Source organism: Chenopodium album, chromosome 16 (assembly GCF_948465745.1).
Source record: "Chenopodium album chromosome 16, dcCheAlbu1.1, whole genome shotgun sequence".
NCBI classification, from domain to species: domain Eukaryota; kingdom Viridiplantae; phylum Streptophyta; class Magnoliopsida; order Caryophyllales; family Amaranthaceae; genus Chenopodium; species Chenopodium album.
In genome coordinates, this window is record NC_137849.1 from 5,175,143 (window position 1) to 5,198,838 (window position 23,696).

General features: G+C 35.6%; 1 protein-coding gene across 2 annotated transcripts; it reads left to right on the plus strand.

The window, feature by feature from the left end:
* The first annotated feature begins 13,454 nt into the window (after positions 1 to 13,454).
* Positions 13,455 to 23,368, plus strand: LOC145584753 (UPF0481 protein At3g47200-like). 2 transcript variants are annotated; one of them, XM_081641548.1, is made up of 2 exons: positions 13,455 to 13,591; positions 21,661 to 23,366. In XM_081641548.1, exon 2 carries the CDS (start codon positions 21,685 to 21,687, stop codon positions 23,161 to 23,163), a length of 1,479 nt encoding a protein of 492 aa, XP_081497674.1. In that variant the 5' UTR covers positions 13,455 to 13,591; positions 21,661 to 21,684; the 3' UTR covers positions 23,164 to 23,366. The 2 variants fall into 2 exon arrangements, with proteins under 2 accessions (XP_081497674.1, XP_081497675.1); XM_081641549.1 differs by having other exon boundaries at positions 13,457 to 13,797; positions 21,661 to 23,368.
* Positions 23,369 to 23,696: the final 328 nt, after the last annotated feature.

Below are 23,696 nucleotides of genomic sequence, written 5' to 3' on the forward strand. Positions count from 1 at the left end.
GTGATAGTAGGAACACTCCTACGATCTGCGTCAGTAACACGCTCAAATGTACGGTTAGATTGAGCCCCCATTGAAAAAGAACACCAAACTAGCTCAATAGCACACTACCTCAAACGATAGCCAAAGATAAACCAAGGACCACAATGGAGCACCAACCACACGCACCAACAAGTAAAACACCAAACTTCACCAGAATACACCAAAATACACAAAACCAGCTCAACAATAAACGAAGAGACGGGCTATAGAACCACAGATACCTTGTGTAACACAAAGACCACCAAATTGCAGAGAAACCACCACAATTGCACAAACAAACCAAAAATACCCAACTTGCTCCCACAAGAGATTCAACAGCAAGTAAAATAAAAATAAGAGCCACCAACTGAATATCCTCTAATAAAAAGAATACCACAATAATGCACTAACTATGTATTCCTTTAATTAATAGGAAAACAAATAAGAAGTGCCAACCTTAACAATGCAATAAATAAACCAAAATATTGCACCACACGACAAACAAAACACCCCAATGTAAGACAACAATGAGAATGAAGAGCCAAGCCACAAAAACCAACCTATTTTTTCTGTTAAAAAAAATAGCAAAAACCATAAACCAACCTCAAGAAAGAGAATGAAGAGGATAACCACAAGAAAGGCACCCTGCCACAAGACACGTATAGCACCACACTCGCAGCACCACACGCACAAGGATAAAAAGAAATCGCAGCACCACGATACCGCAGCACCACAACACAAACCACCAAACCAAGCACCTACTGCTCACACGAGCAGCAACAATGCAAAACACCCAACAACGCACTGCAGCACACCTTAAATAATGCACCGCAAACGACCACGCACCACGCTAGCAATAGGCGCAGCACACTCACGAACACACCCACGGCCTTGCAACAACAAGACAACAGCAAACCAACAACGTACCACAATAGTAGCACGCACAAACCAACGAAATTAGGGTATGAAATCCCTAATTTCGACCAAAATAATATGTGTAAAAAAAATGAAGCCCTAATCTCACAATTAAACAAGAAAATTTGCGGAATTAAATCAAGAATTGTATGCGGAAATAAATTGCGGAAGAACAAACCAAGATCGAAAAAAAATTTCTCTAAAAATTAGAGAGGCCTGATACCATGTTAAACTCAAGAATATTGTGGAGAAAACGGCTTACCCTTTTGTATTGATAATAATAACATATATATACACAATACATAACTTGCCTAAAACTCCTAACAAGATAAACTAACCAAATATACAATATTAACATAAATATAACAACCAAACTCTAATATCATGCATGTTTGATATTCACGGTGTTGAGTTTTTTTTTTTTTTTTTTTTTTTTTTTTTTTTTCAAGATGCAACCTAGCTACTTTATGCATGTTTGAATGTTTGATATTCGATCGTAATTGTAACTTAATATTGTACTCCGTATTCTGTAGTTGATATAATCCATTAATGGATTTTATATGCCTTCAATTCTGAGATTAGTGACGTATTATATTGTTTACGAAATTTTATCATACCATACAAAGCCGCAATCTTTCTTTATTGAGACACTATTAGTTCTACTTGGAGTTTTACGTGATTTTTTTACTACAAGTATTTTAAAAGGTAAATTCACAGACATTTTTTTTACTAGGTACTTTCTCAAAAAAAAAAAAAAAAAAAAAAAAAAAAGTAATCCTAAAATTACTTAGGCAAAATTAGAACCATTGACATCAACTTTGATAAGTTTTGTCATTATTGACACCAACTTATATCACTTGCTAAATTGTCACCATACTCACCAACTTGCTCCCAAATTGACATAAATAGCACTCAACAACTAACTTTACGTAACTATTAACACTTATACAAGTATATAAAATTCCTTTTCAACAATCACTTGTTTTAAAAAGTTCTTAGGGGGCATTTGGTATAAATTCCGTAAATGGAATGGAAAGGATTTATATAAGTAAGGGAAAGAGTAATGATACACGTTACCTTTAATATATATGTTTGGTATCTTTATAAAATGGAAACAAATTGAGGAGTTTATGATTGAGGAGAAAAACACATTTTGTTTCCACTAGTTGGATAAGGGTAACAATTTGGGGGATTTTGTTACCCTTTGGAAACGGTATTTGTTACTTATAGCTCATACCAAACTAATAGAAACGGAAACACTTATTTGTTTACGTTTCCTATGTTACAAATTTTCATACCAAACTCCCCCTTAATGTGTTGGAAAGATAAGACTATATAGATGCCATATGTAGAGTATTATTGAATTTTTAGTACCTTTAATGTCAATTTTATTCTTTTTTGAGCAAGTTGGTGTCAATTTTACTAGTGACACTAGTTCGTGTCAATATTTGACACATACTCTTAAGTTGGTGTCAATGAGTGTAATTTTACCAATTACTTATAAATTTTTGGTGCAATATAATAGTAACTACTCCATAGTATTATTTATATTTGTGCGGTATGTTAATTTTTAATATTAAGTACGAGTGAAATGTATGACAAACATTTCAAAAAATACATAGAACATAAAGCAAGTACATTTGAAATTCTTTAAGTGAACACTAAACCCCTCAAAAATTGACTTCTTCTATTTCAAAGCAATTGTTAATAATTTAATCGATACATGTATCAATGCACAAGCTAAGTTTGATCATTAATACATTATTGAGATTTTTTAGTAATAACAATCAACTATTATTAAAAATTCTAGCAGTGTCGTCGACTACGGACGACTATGGACGACTACGGTAAGAGATTAAATTTCATCCATTTATTTTTTAATTGACTAATTCTAGCCGTCGAATTCAATACCTCAACAAAACAGTCATCAAGTCTAGTCATCACGTCATTAACACAGTCATCAAGTCTAGTCATCAAGTCTCGTCATCAAATCATTACACAGTCATCAAGTCTAGTCATCAAGTCATTAACTCTAGTTTGGTTAAATTTATTTGTTTAAAAGCTTTTTTTTTCTTCTTTTAGACAATTGTATAAAAATATCTTATATCATCTTCAACCTATATTATCTAAAAGCTTTATGTTCAACCTACAACATTCATTCTTCTGGTTCAAATTAATTAATTTCTTATATTTTATTTAATTTCATAATTAAATTGATCAATATGTAATCAAAATTTTGGCTTCATATAATCGTTTTTCCCTTTATTCATGGAGTACAAAATCAATGGAAAATTTCGTTCAAGTTAAAGTAATTTAACGAATTGAATTGAACTTAATTATAATTGTTTATAGGAGAAAGAAATTAGGAACTAGACTGAACTGAACTGAAATTAAGCTGAAGAGAACGGGTCCTTAGTGAAAAAATTATGCACAATTCATCCTTCTCTTTCTAAGAAACTTCTCATTAGATTGATCCCAACCCAATATATACATCGGATCAAATGAGAAGTTCCTTAAAATAAGAATAATGAGAAGGATTTTTTGTGCATAATTTTTATACTAAATGTGCATTTTTTTTTAGCTAAATGTGCAAACAAAAAAAAACCACAAATTTGATGCGCATAATTTTTGAAAAAATGTGCATAATTTTTGTTTTTCTAAAAAATTTAGGAAAAATTGTAAATAATAATCCCAACTTTAGGGGTTGTTTACTTTCTTTAATCTCAGTTACCAGTTACCTGTTAAACAAGTTAGTTTCTTTTTTTTTAATAAATGTCACATGTCAAGAGTTAATTAGCCAAAAATATAAAAAAAAAAATTAAAAAAAATTCAGTAAACCCCCTTCCCTTCCCTGGCCACCCCAGCCACACTGTCCACCGGAACCCCAGCCCCATCGCCCACCGGGAAACTCACAGCCTTCATCCCGCCGGTCAACCGCCCTATTCCACACATGCCACAATGCAACCACAAATAACAACAACAAACACTAGCAGCTCAGCCCAAACAACCGCCCACCCCGCAAACACCAAACAACCACCATCACCACCAGCCTAAACTATCAGCCGCAACACCCATCTCCACCTCAACACCAATTTACCACCTGCAATTAGCAATTCAATACCTAATTTAATCAATTTCAGCCTCCAATAGCATCAACAACTTCGAATTATGCTCATGAAGACAATGCTTGAATTCATTTTCCAATGTCTTTGATATGAAAATGTCTTTGATAAGAACATGTCTCAGATTGCGTCTCTTATCGACTGCTCGGTACCGAGCCTGAGAAACATGAATTCCAAGTGAGTGATAAACCGCATGATCGGGATTGCCCACACTTATAAAAATAAAATAAATGATAAAGCAAAAAAAAAAAAAAAAAAAGAGAAAAAAGAGCTAAAAAAGAGTAGAAAGTCTCAAGCATAAATATACAAAGATTCAAAAGCAAGGTTGCACACCTTGGGGGCTTATCGAGGGTCTTAAGCCTTTGTCCTTTTCTTCTTCAACCTTTAGCCTAACCACGTTACAACCCTTAAAAAAACTTTTTTGAGGTATACACACACTTGTGCGAGGTTCGGCTAGAGCTACGTTCGGCCCGATTCCTAACGGATACGTAGGCAACCTCACATCGAGGTGCGGCCGTAATAAAAATGCATTCATATTCATATTCACATTCACACACTTACACCGTGATCATATCAAGGGATTCCCTGTGTTCATCCCTATTCATTTAGAGCTAGACTTGGGGGCTTGATCCCTATATCATTAGATTACCTAGCTTAAGAGTCACCATCATTTGACTCTTCTTGAAATAATATTTTCTCACACACTCACTACAAGAAAACAGCAAAATTGCGACGGAAAAAGTTCGTCGGAACTTATTCAAAATCCGTCGAAAATGAGGTTTCCGACGGAATTCCGTCAGAAACGTCCATCGGAAAACCCTTTGTAGGAAATTGGTCATGTAAACCTCATTTCCGACGGAAATTACGACGGAAATAACTTTGTCGGAATTTAAATTGACTTTAACTGAAGGTCCGTCGCAATCTTCCGACGGAAAAACGTCCGTCGCAAGCTTAATATTCCGACGGAATTTTACGTTGGAAAATATAATTTCCGTCGGAATATTAAGCTTGCGAGGAAAAATTCCATCGGAAAATTATATTTGCGAGGAAAAATTCCGTCAGAAATTTATATTTTCGAGGAAAAATTCCATCGAAATATTATATTTGCGAGGAAAAATTCCGTCAGAATTTTAAATTTGCGAGGAAAAATTCCGTCGGAATTTTTTATTTGCGAGGAAAAATTCCGTCGGAAGTTTATATTTGCGACGGAACTAATCCGTCGGAACGACCTTCCTACCCGCCAGAAATTTTTGATAAAAAATGCATTTCCAAACCTGAATTTTTTTTATAATAAATCAACAAAAAAAAAATGCATTTCAAAACCTGAAGTTGTTGTTTAAAAAAAATTAATTACTAACCTACGAAATTATATATATATAAGTCCTAGTACAAAAGATTGTCCATAATTTGGTATCCATACCAAACAAAAGCTATGTTAGAGTGAATCTTTGCTAGACTAAAGCTAAGCTACGCAATCGCCTGGGTACCCTGGCCTGCTCCACCACTACCCGGGTCGTCCCTTGGGTCTCGATGCTGAGGATGAATGGTGGAACATGAGTCGTTGTTGGTGAAACGAATCATCATCTCATCCATACTCTCCTTGTATCTCCTCTCTATTTCAGCCATTCGGGAGTCAATTCGGCTTTGCATCTCGACTTCCATTTGAGTTTGGAGAGCTTGCACCCTATGTTCCATCTGATCTTACATCTGAGAAATGATAGACGACGTGTATTGTTGTGAAGAACGGGAAACTCGACCCATCCGGTTGCCATAGTAGAGCTCTGCACTTTGGCCAAGTCCCTTCACACGACCCTTCTTATTGCGCCCACCCACCGTCTCCCAGTACAACTCAATAGGACTCTTCTGAATCCCCTGACTCCTTGTTTCTTCGAGCTTCTTCTGGTAGGTCTCCTACAAAATATTGAAGATAAAAAAAATTGATAAAAAAACAACCAACAATATAAGGTAAGGTTTTTTATTCTTGATTATTCAAGCTAATTTGGCCTATATGGCTGAAATTTTAGGTGTTTTCAATCAAATGGACTAGTTCTTTCTTCTAACATTCTAATATCAAATAATTTTAGGTGCCTATGGATAGAAATCAAGAAAAATAAGCACATAAGTCACTTTATGACCCTTATTCATCCAAATTCAAGCAAAGTTCACTACTAGAAATAGGCCTATTTCCGACGGATTGGTTCCGACGGATATGTAATTCCGTCGAAAAACTCAGAAATTCCGACGGATTTTTATTCCTTCGGAAATTTCCGACGGAATAAAAATCCGTAGGAATATATGGGCTTTCCGACGGAATATTCGGTCGGAAATTACATTTTCCGACGGAAATTTCGGTCGCAACATATTTTAAAAAAACAAAACAAACAACCTCCTTAAAAACTAAAAACCCTAAATCCCCCACTTCACTTTTCCGCCCCTAATCTCTCTTTCCCCCTTCTCCTTCTATCTCTTCTTTCATTCTCTCGGTCCTCTTCTCTCTCCTCTTTCCTTTCACCTTCTCATTCCTCTTCTCTCTCCTCTTTCAACCACCGTCCCCCTTCTCCTTCTGCCCCCCTTCTCCTTCTTTTTCTTTCTCCTTCTATTTCCCTTTCGACCTCCTTCTGTCTCCTTTTCGATCCCCTTCTGTCCCCCTTATTAATTTTCGTTCATCTTCTCTCATCTCTTTCACCCACCTTACTACCATTGTTCCGCCGCAACAACACCAACAACATCGATATCAACTAAAACGGCACCAACAATGACATCAACAACGAAGGTTTTGGGTCAAATTCGACCATGAAAACTTTAGATCTAGAGTTTTCATGGTCGAATTTGGCTTATAAACCCAATTTCGAGGTTATTTTTGGTCAAATTAAGGTATTTATCTTTTTTTTTCTTAATTTTGATTTTATTTTTTTAAGTTTGTTTTGGGGTTTTTTTTTTGAAATATATGGTGGTGGTGGTGGTGGTTGGAGTTTCGATTTTGGGGGTTGGGTTGGTGATGTGTGGTCAGATTTTTTTTTCATTTTTTTTTGGATTGTGGTGTCGTGGTCGGCAGATCTAGGTACGTGGGGTTTAAATTGGTGCTGAAGGGAGGGAGGTGGTGGTGGGTAGATCTGGGTTTTGGGTAGGGATTTTTTTTTATGTTTGTTTTTTTGTTGCAGTGGGGACTAGTGGGGATATAGGTCTGTTGGTGGGTAAGTTAGGGGTTGGAGGTGGTTAAACGCCGTGCCGATGGTGGTGCGGTGTTTTTAAGTTATTTCGGTTGAAATTGTTTCCGACGGAATCTCCGTCGGAAATTTACGACGGAATGTAAAATCTGTCGGAAATTTACGACGGATTTTCCCAGTGCCGAAAATTGTCTTCAGACGGAAAATTCCGTCGGAAATTCCGTCGGAAAAGTGTTTCCGACGGAATTTACGACGGAAAATGTCATTTTTCCTACGATGCCTTTTCCGACGGACCAACGCCGACGGAATTCCGTCGGAAACCCGCTTTCCGACGGAGAATAGGTTGTTTCCAAGGAAAAAAGTCCGTTGGAAAACGGTCTTTTTCTTGTAGTGTTTGGCCTATATGGCTTAAACCATGCCTATTTTCTATGTTTTCAATCAAATGAACTCGTTCTTTCTTCTAGCATTCCAATATCAAATAATTTTAGAATCCTATGGATAGTAATGAAGAGAAATGAGCACATAAGTCACTTTACGACCCTTATTCATCCAAATTCAAGCAAATTTGGCCTATATGGCTTAAACCATGCCTATTTTCTATGTTTTCAATTAAATGAACTCGTTCTTTCTTCTAGCATTCCAATATCAAATAATTTTAGGTGCCTATGGATCGTAATGAAGAGAAATGAGCACATAAGTCACTTTATGACCCTTATTCATCCGAATTCAAGCAAATTTGGCCTATATGGCTTAAACCATGCCTGTTTCCTATGTTTTCAATCAAATGAACTCGTTCTTTCTTGTAGCATTCCAATATCAATTACTTTTAGGTGCCTATGGATAGAAATTAAGAAAAATAAGCACATAAGTCACTTTACGACCCTTATTCATCCAAATTCAAGCAAATTTGGCCTATGGCTTAAACCATGCCTATTTTCTATGTTTTCAATCAAATGAACTCGTTCTTTCTTCTAGCATTCCAATATCAATTACTTTTAGGTTCCTATGGATAGAAATCAAGAAAAATAAACACATAAGTCACTTTATGATCCTCATTCATTCATATTCATTCAAATAAGCATATAATGAGTTCTACTTTGCTAATTTGCCATATATCAAGTCATATAATAAGTTTTTACCGCAATCCTTTTGGCTTTCGTGTTGGCAGCCACTTGGCCTTTTCCAGGCACTTCCTTGAAGTGTGTCTTCAAGAAAAGATCATGGGCATTTGGTAATTGGCCTTGGTTTTGTGCCGCCTTTAAATATACATGCAGAAAATCAATGAAAACATGATACAGACAAATACTTTGGTAATTGGCCTTGGTTTTGTGCCGCCTTTAATTGGAAAAAATGTGCTTGAATCATACAAGGTTTACTCCAATGTCAGCAATGCTCTGAATCGCTACGCTTCAAAACGTCGGAATCGATGGATGGCTATTTTGAGGAGCAAATACTTTAATCATCCATGGACAATTTTATCAGTGATTGCTGCAATCACACTTTTTGTACTTACTCTTTTACAGACTATTGCAGCTTTCATCTACAAGTAGTCCGAGTGCCAATGCTGAATGTTTTGAAGATTCTTGCTGATGTTGTCATGTCAGCTACTGCTATGAAATTAGACACATGAATCATATTCACGGTGTTGCGGTTTTTTTTTTTTTTTTTTTCAAGATGCAACCTAGCTACTTTATGTAAATTTGATATTAGATCGTAATTGTAACTTAATGTTGTATTTTTGTTTTTGGTAATAATCCATTAATGCAATGTTAAATGCCTTCAATTCAGAGATTAGTGACATATTATATTGTTTACGTAATTTTATTATACTAACACGTTTCGAGTCTTTAGACATATCAAGTTGCAATCTTTCTATCTTGAAACACAATATCTAAAGAAGTTCTACTTGAAGTTTTACGTGATTTTTCTTTTCTTGCACTGGATCTAAAAACCTTACTTTTAGTTAAGGTGCAATTTGTTGCTGTTTGAAAGAATTATGAACCTTAATTTTGTGATTTGAGATCCATATCAAACCAAATCGAACCAGAAACAGCCCAAATTTCAGTCTACACAAAATGTATATCTTCCCATAATTGAAATTGCTATGAACCACAAGTGACTTTCTTTTCATTCTCCGTACTTGAAGAGTTTTTGGAACCTTGTAAGGCCTCCCGTTTGTTTGATTCAAATTAATTTGATGCGAAATTCCTCCAATCCGTAAGTTTTTGTTAGCCCACATTAGTATTCTCAACTCACAACCACCTTTGTAAGGACTCCAATTTAATTATTTGATTCAAATTAATTTGATATGACATTCCTCCAATTCAAAACTACCCACAATAACTGTATTTTCATAACTACCCACAATAATAATAATTAATTTTACCAAAACTTACCTCAACATACAAATAACACTTTAAAAATTTACTGTTCTCTCTAGTAAAATTAAAAAGAAAAGATTGAATTTTTTTTAAAAAACAAATATGGTAATTTTTTTTTTGTGGAAAGCTAAACGACGTCCTCATTTCACCGGATAACGCCCACATGTAAACATGAATGGATAAACATATCATCGCATATATACCATGTCTTTCTTCTCTCTAACTCAATATTGTAACATTCTCTGATCCTAATTTAACAAACCACCTACAATTATCATTGACCGAGGGCGAGGTTATCATCGGAGTTTAAGTCGTGTTTTTTTTTATTAAATTTTTTTTTTTGAATGGAATTCAAACGCCTAGTTTTTTAAAAAATCTTTGGAGAAAACGCCTAGAATTTTTGAAATTTCTAGGGAGAAACTAAAATTCTAGGTGTTTCTCCCCATGGAGTTTCGAAAATTTTAGGCGTTTTTCCTAGTTTTTTTTTTGATGTTTGTTTTTATCATAACTTTTGATTTTAAAGTCGAATTAAGAGAAATAATACATCGTTGAAAAACTCTGGATGTCTACTTTCTAACACAATTATAATCAAGTTAATATCATCTTTAGATTCTAAGATATGGCTAAAATATTAAACTCGATCCAAAACCGATTCCTTGCACTATTTCGGAAATATCTTAAGATATAAAAATGATACTGACATAATTTTAAATGGGTTGGAAAGTAGACGTCCAGAGCTTTCCAACAGTATATTATTTGTCTTAATATGAGTTCAGAATCAAAACTTGTGATAAAAACAAAAACCACACAAAAACTGGAAAAGAAACACCTTAAATTTCAAAACTCCACGGGAAGAAACGCGTAGAATTTTATTTTCTTCCTAGGACTTTCGAAAATTCTAGGCGTTTTCTCCTAGGATTTTTGAAAAAACTAGGTGTTTGGCCTACACACAAAAAATAAAAAAATAAAAATAAAAATAAGACACGACATAAATTTTCGACGATGACCTCGGCTCGCCCTTAGTCGGTGGTGGTTTGTTAGGACGAGAGAATGTTTCATTGAGTTAGAGAGAAGAAAAACATGGAATATTGGTGAGGGTATGTTCGTCCATTCATATTTAAATGCAGGTGTAACCTGATAAAATGAGGACGTCGTTTGTTTTTTTTAATAAAAAAAAAATAATAATAAGGGTATTTTTAAAAAAGTACAATTTATCATGCAAAACCACCTCACACTTTATATATAGAGGAAAAATTACAAACCAAAAACAAAGTTTACAAACCGCATCACAGTAATCCGTACTTGACGGTGCAGTTTGTAATAATTACGAACCTTGATTTCGTGATTTGGGGTCCAAATCAAACCAAATCCGACAATGAACAGTTCAAATTTCAGTCTATATATGCAAAATATCTTTCCCATAATGAAATTGCTACAATGCTACTGTATAAACCACGACTGACTTTGTTCTTCATTCTCCGTACTTGAAGACAATTTGGACCTTGCAACTTTGGAAGGCCTCCAATTTATTTGATTCAAATTATTTAATGTGACATTCAATTCCTCAGATTCATAGGTTTTTGTTGGCCCGCATTAGTACTCTCAACTCACAACCATCACTCAAACCTTATCCCTTCTTCACTCACAACTTACTAAGTTACAAACCTACATCATTATTGTTTCATCTGTTTTGGTACTACTCTCTCCTCAGTCACTTTTCTACATTTACGGCATGCTCGGATGGAGTAATTGTAAGGAGTTTTATGTAATGGTGGTATGGTAAACCGGTAAATCGGTAATAGGTGAAGATAGGGGAACTATTATTATTTATTAGGTATATTACCCTCATTGTGGGGGTAATGGTTACACTAGGAGATGGCGGATAACTATTATCTTATTTATGAAAATAATTATTCTTCCACCCCTCTCTTTTCCTCATGTCATAAATACCTTATTTCATTTACTATACAAACACCTTATCAACAACATCACCTATATTCACTTGTGTTTTTGCTACCATGACTTTTATTACCCTCCTTTATTTATTACTCCAACCTAATACCCATAACTTTTCACTCTGGTGTTGAGAAAAAATCTTTGGAAGAATTTATTTTTAGAGAGTGGTAAATATTTTACTAATGGAAATATTTGCTTTGAGATTATGTGAATATTTTGTAAATAAAAACAGTTGCTTTGAAAAAAAGTAAATATTTTTTCACATGGGAATAGTCGTGTTGGAAGCTTGGAACCAAATAGTACGATGATAAGGTCAGGTTCATTTCATGTTATATTTGTTAAACTATTTTTATTTTTATAAAATCGATACTCTGTATTATTTTTGTTGAAATGAAATTATTTTTACTGAACATAAACTATGTTTGATGATTCTCTATTATATTTATTCTTAAAAGATACTATTTTTTACTAAACTAGAATTATTTATAATGAACAAAGTTTATTTTTGCTAAACGTACTAAAATTATTTTTACTGAATTAAAATTATTTTACCTAATACTCCCTCCGTTTTTAAATATTTGTTCCATTTCTATTTTTGCACTATTCATTTGTCATACTTTAACTAACGTTTGTGATTTATACATAAGAAAAAATATAGTTTTATGGGTACTTGTCGGAATCATCTCAATGAATAGATTATTAATTTTCAACTGTTAGAATTTATACTTATTGATAATTAAATATATTAGTGATCAAAGATTAGCATTGGCATGCGTGTTCAAGAGAAATGGAGCAAGTATTTAAAAACGGATGGAGTATTATTTTGTAAGAAATACCCCTAACGCTTTTTTTTTTTTCAAAAAAAAAAAAGAGCTGAAGTGAACTAGTTTGACCTTAGATTAGTAATTCTTGTGTGTAGCTAGTCACACGATGTGACCCCATTGGTTTATAATTAAGAGTAATTATTATGTATTTGAATGAGTAACCACATTTATTCATCAGAATAAGGGTCTGTTCTCTTACGTTGAAATTCAGTTCAGTTGAGTTCAGTTCAATTCAGTTCAGCTCAGCTCAGTTCAGTTCAGTTCAGTTCAGTTCAGCTCCTAATTTCCTTCTCTTATAAAATATTCAGTTCAGTTCAGTTCAGCTGAGTTCAATCAATGAGAACAGACCCTTAACTCTATTTGTTTATAAAAGTAATTCAAATATATTATACGAGTAATATCAAATAGTAAAAATTAGTACCCGTAAAAAAAGAAAAAAAAAAGTTACTCCATTTGTTCTTCCAAGTAACCCCTATTCTTTCATTTATTTATTATTTATTTTTATTATGACTAATGAAAGAATGACTCTCTTTTTTTTTTTTTTTTTTTTTTTTTTTTTTTTTTTTTTTTTTTTTTTTTATGAGAGTAACCCTATTTTCATATTGTCTTTTGTTATATTTTTTTGTCAAATTCTTATATGTGGTTGGTCACGCCGTGTGGCTAGCCATTATAGGTGTTACTTCGTTAGTGTAATAGGAGTTACCTAGTTAGTGTTATAGGGGTTACTTTGCTAATGTTATAAGTTACTTGGTTAGTGTTATATGGGTTACTTGGTGAGTATAATAGTGGTTACTTGGAAAGTGTAATAGGGGTTATTTTGTTCTTTATAAAAGGTCACACGGTGTGGTCATCTACACACAAATCGGACTGTATTTTTTTTACACAATTTTTACATTGATTTAGGTTGAAGTCCATTAATTTTCCAAAAAATTTATACCAATCAAAATGTAACACTTAAAAACCAAAGGTAGTACTTTTGATTATAGGTGTGAAACAATAATGTCAAGCAGAAGTTGAAAAGCTGTATAAAACGTAAACCAGTACAAGGCAAAGAATTACACATACATTTTACTAATAGTTCTAAAAATTAGAAAATATTTTTTTTATCCAAAGTTTATTTTAATTTCACTCTCTTCGGGGTACCTTGCGAGGCGCAGTGTACGTGTTCAATCTTCAATCCAATTGTTGCTACAGCTTTGCAATTAGCCGTAAGTCCCGCACTTGTTTTTCATATAATTTTAACATGTTGCTCACATTTTATTAAGAAATTATTATGAATAGCAAGCTTTCAAATTTAGTTCTTTATTTTGCTTTTTCAGTTTGTCTCATTTAGTTTTCCCCATGTATAATATACTCCCTATAATTGAAGCCTTGAAGGAGAATCACTCTACATTGGTCCCGTTTTCTAAATCTGGTATTTATTTACCTTATTTAAAATATTTTCGTTGAGCTTAAATTTTTATTGAACTTTTTTTTTTTGAGGCAATTTTTATTGAACTTTATTATAAAGTATATGAGTTTTTTTTTAAAAGTTATTGCTCTTTAAAGTTATTGACTCAACAAAATCTAACTATTGCATTTGTTTTGCTAAATATAATTTATTCTTGCTGAAGTAATCACTTTTACGAATTTTTTTAGCAACTACTTCCCTGTTTCATAATTTGCTGAAGTAATCACTTTTACGAATTTTTTTAGCAACTACTCCCCTGTTTCATAATATTATTTGCTTTATCAATGCATTATTTTCTCATAAATAACTTAATTAGTTGAATATTAATAGGAAAAATTCACGAGAATAATATAAACTTTTATTGACTTTCTCTAATAAGATAAACTTTAGATTATACTTTATCAATACAAAGTTTAATGTACATTTTCTTTAAACAAGAAAAATGATCAGTAACTTGTCAAATAGGTCACCATTTGATTTGATTTTTTTTTTTTTTAAATCTGTATGTAATTTTTTATACTCCTTGTGATCTTGTATGTAATTTTATTCTTAGTTAACTCGGAATTTCTAAATCCAGGTAAATAAATTAATAAATCACCCCAAAAAAATCATCCCACCATCTCCCACCCACAAGGGCCACGAACCCCACCGCTGCAATCCCCCACCCCCTTAAACCGCCTATAACCCACTAAAACCACCGGCAACCACCCGCATACCCCACCCGCAAAACTCCCACTCAGAAAGCCCCACACTACCAAAACACCACAAACCCATCACCGACCATCGTAATTGGCATCGCCATACGCCTCGCCGAAGTATTGTTGTTGGGTTGAGGGTGGTTTCGGGTGTGTTGGAAGGTTGGTTGCTGAGATTTCGCAGTTGGGTTCATTCGAATGGGTTGATCGGCATTGATGATGACGGGGTTGAGGTTGAGGTTGGTGTCGGTGATGGGAAAAAAAAAATTATCGGGGAGGAAAATACACATCGAAGTTTAGATTGCTAAATAATAATCCATAGTTGGAATTATTCAAAGTAAATATGTTCGATATGAGGGAAAAATTAATCGTATTTTTAACATTGTATTATCCCATTCATTCTTTTCAGCCACATTACAATATACATATAGACATAGGAATAACAAGCCTTAATATTCTTAAATACCTTAACATCCTAAGTTACCATAAATGTTCACCGGCTAACAGGTCCCTGCCTAGGGTAAAAGTTTCTCTCGTCCCTGCTTAGGGTTTAGCGGTTCCGTTCTGTTCGTTCGTTTGGCTTCAAATATCTATTTTCCGGCCGAATTTTCTCCCTGATCCCGTTCCCGATGGCTGAAGACCTTATTGAAGAGTGGGAGAAGCTGCGTTTGACTGAAGATAGAAGAAAACTCTGTTATCGGATCCCTCGGCGCTAGAGAAGATGATGATACTAAGACTTGAATTTCACTCACTCTTGTGGGGAAATTGTTGACGGTATGGCATTATAATATAGAGGCAATGAAAAGAACTTTGTTGAATGTTTGGAATTGTAAGAACAATGTGGCAATTCGAATGGTGGAAACAAATTTATTTGTTTTTTAGTTTTTCGATGAGGAGGATAAGGCTAGGGTAATTGAAGGTAGTCCTTGGTTTTTTGACAAAAAATTGCTACTTCTGAATGAGATTATGGGTGATGAATAATCCTCTGAAGTCAGATTTTCCTACACACCTTTCTGGATTCGATCCGAATCAAAGACGTTCCCTTTAACAGGAGGATTTTGCTCATGACATTGTTGAACATCTGGGTGGATTTATTGACTATGATGACTCTGACCCTCTTGGTTGGAACGAGTTTCTTCGTGTTAAAGTACGAATTGATACAAATAAACCCTTGCGAAGAGGAGTTAAACTTGCGACAGGCCATTCGAGCTCGAAATGGTGTGGAATTCAATATGAGCGTCTGACTGAATTTTTCTATTATTGTTGGAGGATAGACCACACTAAAAATGAATGTCAATTCTTTGAAGCTTCGACCATAAGCAAGGAAGTGGTCTATGAATATGGACCTTGGCTTAAAGCTTCTCCGAAGAAGCAAACTAGACTCACTATGCTTGATCGTGAAAAGGAGAAGGCTTGGCTGTCAAAACTCAAGCATCCGAGTGCTCCTATGCTACCAGGCTATCACAGCCTTGGTGTGATAAGAAAGGGCCCACCTGGGGTGGTACACAAACTGTCCTTTGCTGGCCTCGAAAGGGAGACACCTAAGGGTGTTCATGGAACTCTGACTATGGGGAAGGAAAGCCAATTAATTAGATAAGTTGGGAATTCTCAGACATCCCTTGAGACTAACAAGCAGCAATCACAGAATGAGCAGCAGCCTCAGACCAACTCTTTGACTCAAGCAAGCCTATCTTCCGGCCAAGAAACCCCCAGCACTTTGGAACCAGCTCAAGGGGACAATGATAAGTCAAGTAATCAGGGACTGCATGGCTCACAAAGAAAGACTTGGAAGAGAATAGACAAGAACATAGACAACTCAATGGGCAAGTGGGCGAGGAAGCTGTTCTGATGGGCAAAAGGAAGCACTCTGAATTTTCTGAAGTTGCGGAATTAGATGAGACATCTTCTGGGAAACGTTCCAAATCAATCCCTGGGGTGACAATCCCTTCTACTAGTCCGGTGGAGGTTGACATGGCTCAACCCCGCCACTCACAATGAGTAATTTATGCTGGAACTGCCGGGGGTTAGCTAGCCCTCGTGCAGTTAGAGCACTACGTAAGTGGTGCACTTCTTTGGTTCCTGATATTGTGTTTTTGTCTGAAACAAAAATAAATAATAAGATTGCTGAAAATAAAAAATCTCTGTTTGGTTTTTCTTATGCATTTGGTGTTAGTAGTATTGGTAGAGCTGGCGGTTTATGTATTTACTGGAATAATACCATTGAGTTTTCTCTTTTGTTTCCTTCTCACAAACCATATTTGTGGTGACATAAAAAATGATAAGGGGACTTGTTGGAGATTTGTGGGTTTACACAGTTGGCCTGAGATGGGAAATAAAAGCAAGACTTGGACTTTAATTAGGAGCTTGTGTGAAAACTTTGATGGTCCTATCGTTTTTGGGGGAGATTTCAACGAGATCTTGACGTGTGAGGAAAGGGTGGGAGGGGAGGACAATGAAAGAAGAGCTATGGCAGGCTTTCGGGAGGTACTTCAAGATTGCGAGCTTCATGATTTGGGGTTCGAGGGTCATTGGTTTACCTGGGAACGGTGCCGGCTGACTATGCAAACTCTCGTCAGAGAGAGACTTGATCGGTTTTTTGCGAATGATAAGTGGCTCAACCTCTCCCTCAATCCGACTGTGGAAAATCTTGCTCCCGATAAGTCAGACCACTCCCCGATTTTTCTGAGGTTCGGGATACAAAGGCGAAAGAAAAAGAAAAAAAAGAAAAAGAGGTTCCGGTTTGAAACTTGCTGGCTCCTTTCGTGAAGCATGGGGAGCAATATAGGGAAGGTGGAAGATTGTATGGGAGGCGTAGCAAAGGACATTAGGCTTTGGAGTGGCACCAAGTTTAATGAGCTTGAAAAACAGATTGCAGAGCTGGAAACCCACTTGAAAGAAGCAAAGAACGAACCTCTGTCAAATGAGTCTTTATCAAAGTGTGTTGACCTTGAAAAGAGACTTGATGAGCTACTTGATAGACAAGAAGCGTACTGGCATTTGCGGTCAAGGGCTTCGGAGATTAAAGATGGAGATAGGAACACCTCCTATTTTCATCACAAAGCATCTCAACGTCTGAGTAAAAATGAAATCAAGGGTCAGCTCAACTCGGATGACATTTGGTATGAGGATGACGCTGACATTGAGAGGATTGTTGAGAATTTCTATCAAGACTTGTTTTCGGCAGGGACACACTATGAGACAGTTTGTGAGAAAGTGCTTGAGTCGATTGATAAAATGGTCACTCCAGAAATAAATTCTGAGCTTCTTCGCCCTTACACCAAGGAGGAGATACATGCCGCTTTGAAACAAATGCATTCTTGCAAAGCTCCAGGGCCCGACGGTATACATGCTATATTTTTTCAAAAATTTTGGCATATGGTTGGTGACGATGTTTCGAAGCGAGTTAGTTGTATTTTACAAGGTAATGAGTCTTTTGGCGTTGTAAATAATACTAACATTGTTCTTATTCTGAAAGTTAAATCTCCTACCTTGATGTCTGAGTTTAGGCCTATTGCTCTATGTAATGTGTTGTACAAAATTGCTTCGAAAGCCATTGTAATGAGGCTAAAATCGATTCTTCCAGGAATTGTTTCGGAAAATCAGAGTGTCTTTGTTCCGGGAAGGTTAATTACAGATAATGCTCTCATCGCTTTGGAACTGTTTCATTCGACAAAAAGGAGATGTAATGGTAAGAAAGGGGAAATTTCGATGAAGTTGGATATGAGTAAGGCCTACGATAAGGTTGAATGGAATTTTCTGGAAAAATTGCTTCTCAAAATGGGGTTTGAAAGTAGATGGGTGGGGACGATAATGGAGTGTGTAATAACGTCGGTAAAAAATTCTTTTATTGTCAATGGTGATGTGTGTGGGTCAGTTTCTCCTTCTAGGGGTCTGCGTCAAGGAGACCCGCTTTCCCCGTATCTTTTTATCCTTGTGGCGGATGCTTTCTAGGGCTCCTACGGAAAGCTGTTTCTGATGGTGACATCCACGGGGTCAGAGCTAGTCGAAGAGGGCCGGAAATTTCCCATCTCCTCTTTGCCGATGATAGTCTTCTCTTTACAAGAACCAACCGAAGGGAGTGTTTAAAAATTGTTGATATTCTCAACATATATGAATAAGCTTCCGGACAGAAAATTAACTATGACAAATCGGAGGCCTCTTTTAGCAACGGAATTGACATCGCGAAGCAAGAGGAATTATTAGAAATTTTGATGATGCGGTGGGTGGAAAAACATGAGAAGTATCTTGGGATCCCGACCATTATTGGAAAATAAAAAAAGATGGTTTTTTCGGCACTTAAAGATAGGATATGGAAGAAGCTTACAGGGTGGAAGGAGAAATTATTATCAAGAGCAGGGAAGGAAATTCTCATCAAATCTGTCATTCAAGCAATCCCGACATACATCATGGAGGTGTATAAAATTCCGGCAGGGATTATTGATGATATTCATTCCATAATTGCATGTTTCTGGTGGGGGCAAGAGAAGGATCAGAAAAGGGTTCACTGGAAAAGTTGGAAGGATCTTTGCACCCCTAAGTGTCTTGGGAGCATGGGTTTTCAAGATTTGAAGGTCTTTAATGATGCACTTCTTGGCCGTCAAGCTTGGCATTTAATGAGCTACCCGAACTCACTTTTGAATAGGGTGTTAAGCGCCATGTATTATGCAGGGAAGAGTATTCTCGAGGCTAATTTAGGGGTAGGAGGCAGCTTCTCGTGGCGTAGAATTTGGTCTTCAAAAGCTCTTTTCAAAGAAGGAAGTATTTGGAGAATTGGGAATGGGACAACAGTCAATATCTGGAAAGATCCTAGGGTTGACGACGGAGAAAGCAGATTTATCACCTCTCCTAGCAATGAAGAGGTATCAAGTGTCAGTGACTTGAACCATTTTGAGGTCCGAGACTGGAATGTGCAGCGAATTGAAAGCATCTTTAATGAAGTTGATACTCGCAGCATCTTAGCTGTTCCATTGAGCTCTACAGCCGGGCCTAACTCTCTAATGTGGGCTTTCTCAATGGATGGCTGCTATTCCGTCAATTCTGCTTATATGCTTGGAAAATCATGCAACCTTGATCTCTTCCATAAAGCTTGGGTCGATATCTGGAATTTAGAGGTCAAACCTAAAGTTCGCCATTTCTTATGGCGCATATGTACAGGTATGTTACCTGTAAGAGCCTACCTCAAGTTCAGACACATGACGGATGTCTCGGATTGCCCATGGTGTGTGGGATGCCCAGAAACGCTGCAGCATGCGCTATTTGACTACCCTTCTATTCGTGACCTGTGGGTAGATTGTGAGTGCATGGAGATGTCCCTTTTGCCCACTGGTATGTCCTTCTTAGAATTAATTGAATCTTGATGCAAATTAGAGAACAAGAAGCTCTGCAGGGGTGCCATCCTTCTATGGAACATTTAGAATATAAGGAATAACATGATTTTTAATGGAAAAGACACTTGCCATCCTGTGATAATTGAGCGAGTATTCAGACGACTTGCCTCTGATTGTGGCCTCTATGCTCGAAAGATTTAAGGTGGTGCCAAGAAATCTACTTGTAGAATCTCGAAGAAATGGGTTCCCCCACCCGAGGGAACGATCAAACTCAACTGTGATGCCTCGCTAAACGTTGTGGGGTGGGTGGGGCTTGGCGTTGTTGCAAGGGACTGGCAGGGGGAGGTGTTGTTCGCTGCTACCAGGCGCACCAGAGCTTACTGGCCACCTGTTGTGGCAGAAAGCAAAGCTGCTGCTATGGCAGTCAGGCTAGCCAAACGCTTTGGCTTGAAGGATATTATCTTAGAAGCTGACTGTCAAGTTCTCATCTCCAGATTATCGAAGACCTCGGTTTACTTCACTGATCTTGATGCTATTTTAGATGATATATTGTCTTCTTGTGTTGATTTTAATTCTGTTTTGTGGTGCCATGTAAGGCGAGATGGGAATACAATTGCCCATAACTTAGCTCCTGTTTTGCCTTACGGTTTTGAACAAGTTTGGGAGAACCTTTGTCCTTTTGAAGTGTCTCCTTATGTTTTGATGGATAAGTTATCAATATAAGGCACCCATTACGGGTTTTCAAAAACAAAAAAAAAAACCTTAACATCCTAAGTATTCCTAGATATCCTAACTTCAGAAATCTATTCACCATATCTCTCTCTCTCTCTCTCTCTCACACACACACACACACACACACACACACATATATATATATAGGGGAGGGATCCGGTGAGAATATGTCCGTATGTGAGAATTATTCATACTTATATGAGAACAGATTTAAAATTTAGAACATGTGAGTAAAAATTTAGAACACGCGAGTTAAAATTTAGAACATGTGACTCATATTAAAATTTTGAACATATGAGTAATAGTTTAGAACATTTGTGTGAGTAATATATTTAGAACATCTGATTTAAGAATTAGCACAAGTGATTAAAAATTTATAAAATTTGCTTTATGAAATTTTAAACATATGAGTAGAATTTAGAACATCTGATTTAAGATTATGAACATGTGAATAAAAATTTAGAACAAACTGATATAGAATATAGAAAGTGTGAGTAAAGAATTTAGAACATACGAGTAAAAAAAGTAGAACATACGCTTTAAAATCTGGAACATATAATTAAAAATTTTAGAACACACGTTTTAAAATTTAGAACATATAAGTTAAAATTTTAGAACAAGTTATTTAAAATATATGACATCAAACTTAAATAATTTATGGTTTAGAACATGTGAGTACTAAATTAGAACATTTGATTTAATTTAAAACACCTAAGGAAAAGTTTAGAATATCAGATTTAAAATTTAGAACATAAAAAGTGTTCTCACATAAGAAAAATTCTAACATAAAAAAAATTCTCACGAGAGCCTTCCTATATATATATATATATATATATATATATATATATATATATATATATATATATATATATATATATATATATATATATATATATATATATATATATATATATATATATATATATATATATTCGCACAACTTTGAATTATTAAAGTGAATTCACCTTATTATAATGTCTTATTGATGCGATCTTATTAGAACTTATTTCAGTATTTGAATTCAGTAAAACTTATTTGTCTTAAGAGTGCATTTGTATAATTCATAATTACAGGTCTGGGTTGTACAAATATATATAATGATGTCGAGTGATGATGAGATAGCAATGTCAGATCAAAAGTGTGAAGATGAGATAGCAATTTATATGGAAGAAACATTGCGACGCAAAGATGTTTGCTCCGGCGGCAAGTATTTAATTAATAAAATTCCTGCCTTTATTCGAAAGGGAAAGGAAGAATTTTATCGACCTTCAGTTGTGTCGATTGGTCCCATGTACTACGATGATGAAACTCTAAAGGCTATGCAAGAGCTAAAATGGACTTCCTTGAAATACTTCCTACAACATCCCTTGAATGATAATCCTAGCTTGAAGCATTACATCAAATTTGTGAAAAATAAGGAAACAATAATCGGTGATTGCTATGAAGAAAGAATTAATATCCCTAGCCAACTATTTATCCAAATGATAGTGCTTGATGCTGCATTCATCATTTACTTATTCTTAAACAATACTGATTTTTTTGAGATACACAAAATAAAAAACAAGAGCAATAAATTTTTCTTAAATAACATGCCCGTTCCAGAAAAGCAACAGGGGCTAGCCCCTTACGTATCCAAAGATTTATTATTACTAGAAAACCAACTTCCTTATTTTGTTCTCCAGGGTTTCTTTGACTTAGCATTTGGCTGGCTGGTCGAGAAACCTAATTATGAATTTGAATGTATAGCTCTTCTAAACATTATGGACGTTAGTTTCCCTGGGTTTGAGGCAACCATGGCTTCCGTTATCAAAGTTACGGGTCGCATGGCTTCCGTTACCGATGTTGAGGATAGCATGGCTTCCGTTACCGATGTTGAGGATAGCATGGCTTCCGTTATCAATGTTGAGGATTTTTCTTGTCCTGATGATCCAACAGCCATTAAGCATCTGTTGCATTTATTGAGGATGTGTTGCTTCAGACATGCAGATATTAGAAAGAAACGTTTGTCACTGCAAACACATCAAGACGATCGAGTCTGCAGCTATCCAAACACTGCAAAAAAACTAAGCGACAATGGAGTCAAATTTGAGGTAATTGTCACTGAGAGTCCATTGGATATCACATTTGAGAAAGGAAAGTTTAAGATTCCAGAGTTAGTTTTAGATACTGACACTGAACCCTATTTGCGAAACCTCCTATACTTTGAACAATGTCATTATCCTAAGAATTCTTACATCAATGATTATATGTTATTCTTCGATAAATTAATTGACACTGTGGAAGATGTGCAAGTACTACAAGAGGCAAGGATTCTCAAAAATCATCTTGGCAGCGATGAAGATGCAATCAAATTTTTCAATAATGTCCCCAGAATTACCGTAGGAGTACGAAACCAATTTTATTACTCGGAAGTTAGTAAAAAAGCGAATAAATACGCTTCAAGTTCTTGGAATAAATCGCTGGCGTTGTTAAAGAGGAGATACTTCAGCCATCCATGGGCAAGTATATCATTGATCGCGGCAACTATTCTCTTTATTCTTACTCTATTACAAACTATTGCTGCTTACAACGAGTAATTATCTCACTCTATCTTTAAGTCCAACCAATGCACCTCGATCTGGCATGAAGTTTGGTTATTAATCTTTTCTGTAATTTTTTTTTTTTTTTAATAGCTGTAGAATGTATTGTAATGGCAACTTCAAGTTTATTTAATATTCAAATTCTATAATTGAGTGCTACATGATGATTTTGTTACTGTACTTCGTAATACAAATAGTTTGACCCTTTCATTTTTCATTATAGTTTTTTTTAGGTAGCTTATAAACGTCTAGTTGGAATTTCAACAAAAGAATTGATCGAGTTACTTCGGGTAGGGCCAAGTTTCTAGTTGAGACTTCAATTCAGGCCAGGCCACGTCATTATTGTGGAAACAATGAACATGTAGTAGTCAGGGTCATTAATTATATAAGCAATCCAAAGGTAGCCCTAGCTTCATGTGCAACAAGGTTGTTTTGATATATAATGGACAGTAAGGTCAATAGAGTCACATAATCTAGAAGGTCATTTGAAAACTTAGGCAAACTTACATACTCTGTCCTCATGCTCAAAA

Coding starts and splice junctions, on each gene's coding strand:
- LOC145584753 (XM_081641548.1), top strand. CDS start 21,685: ATGATGTCGAGTGATGATGAGATAGCAATGTCAGATCAAAAGTGTGAA.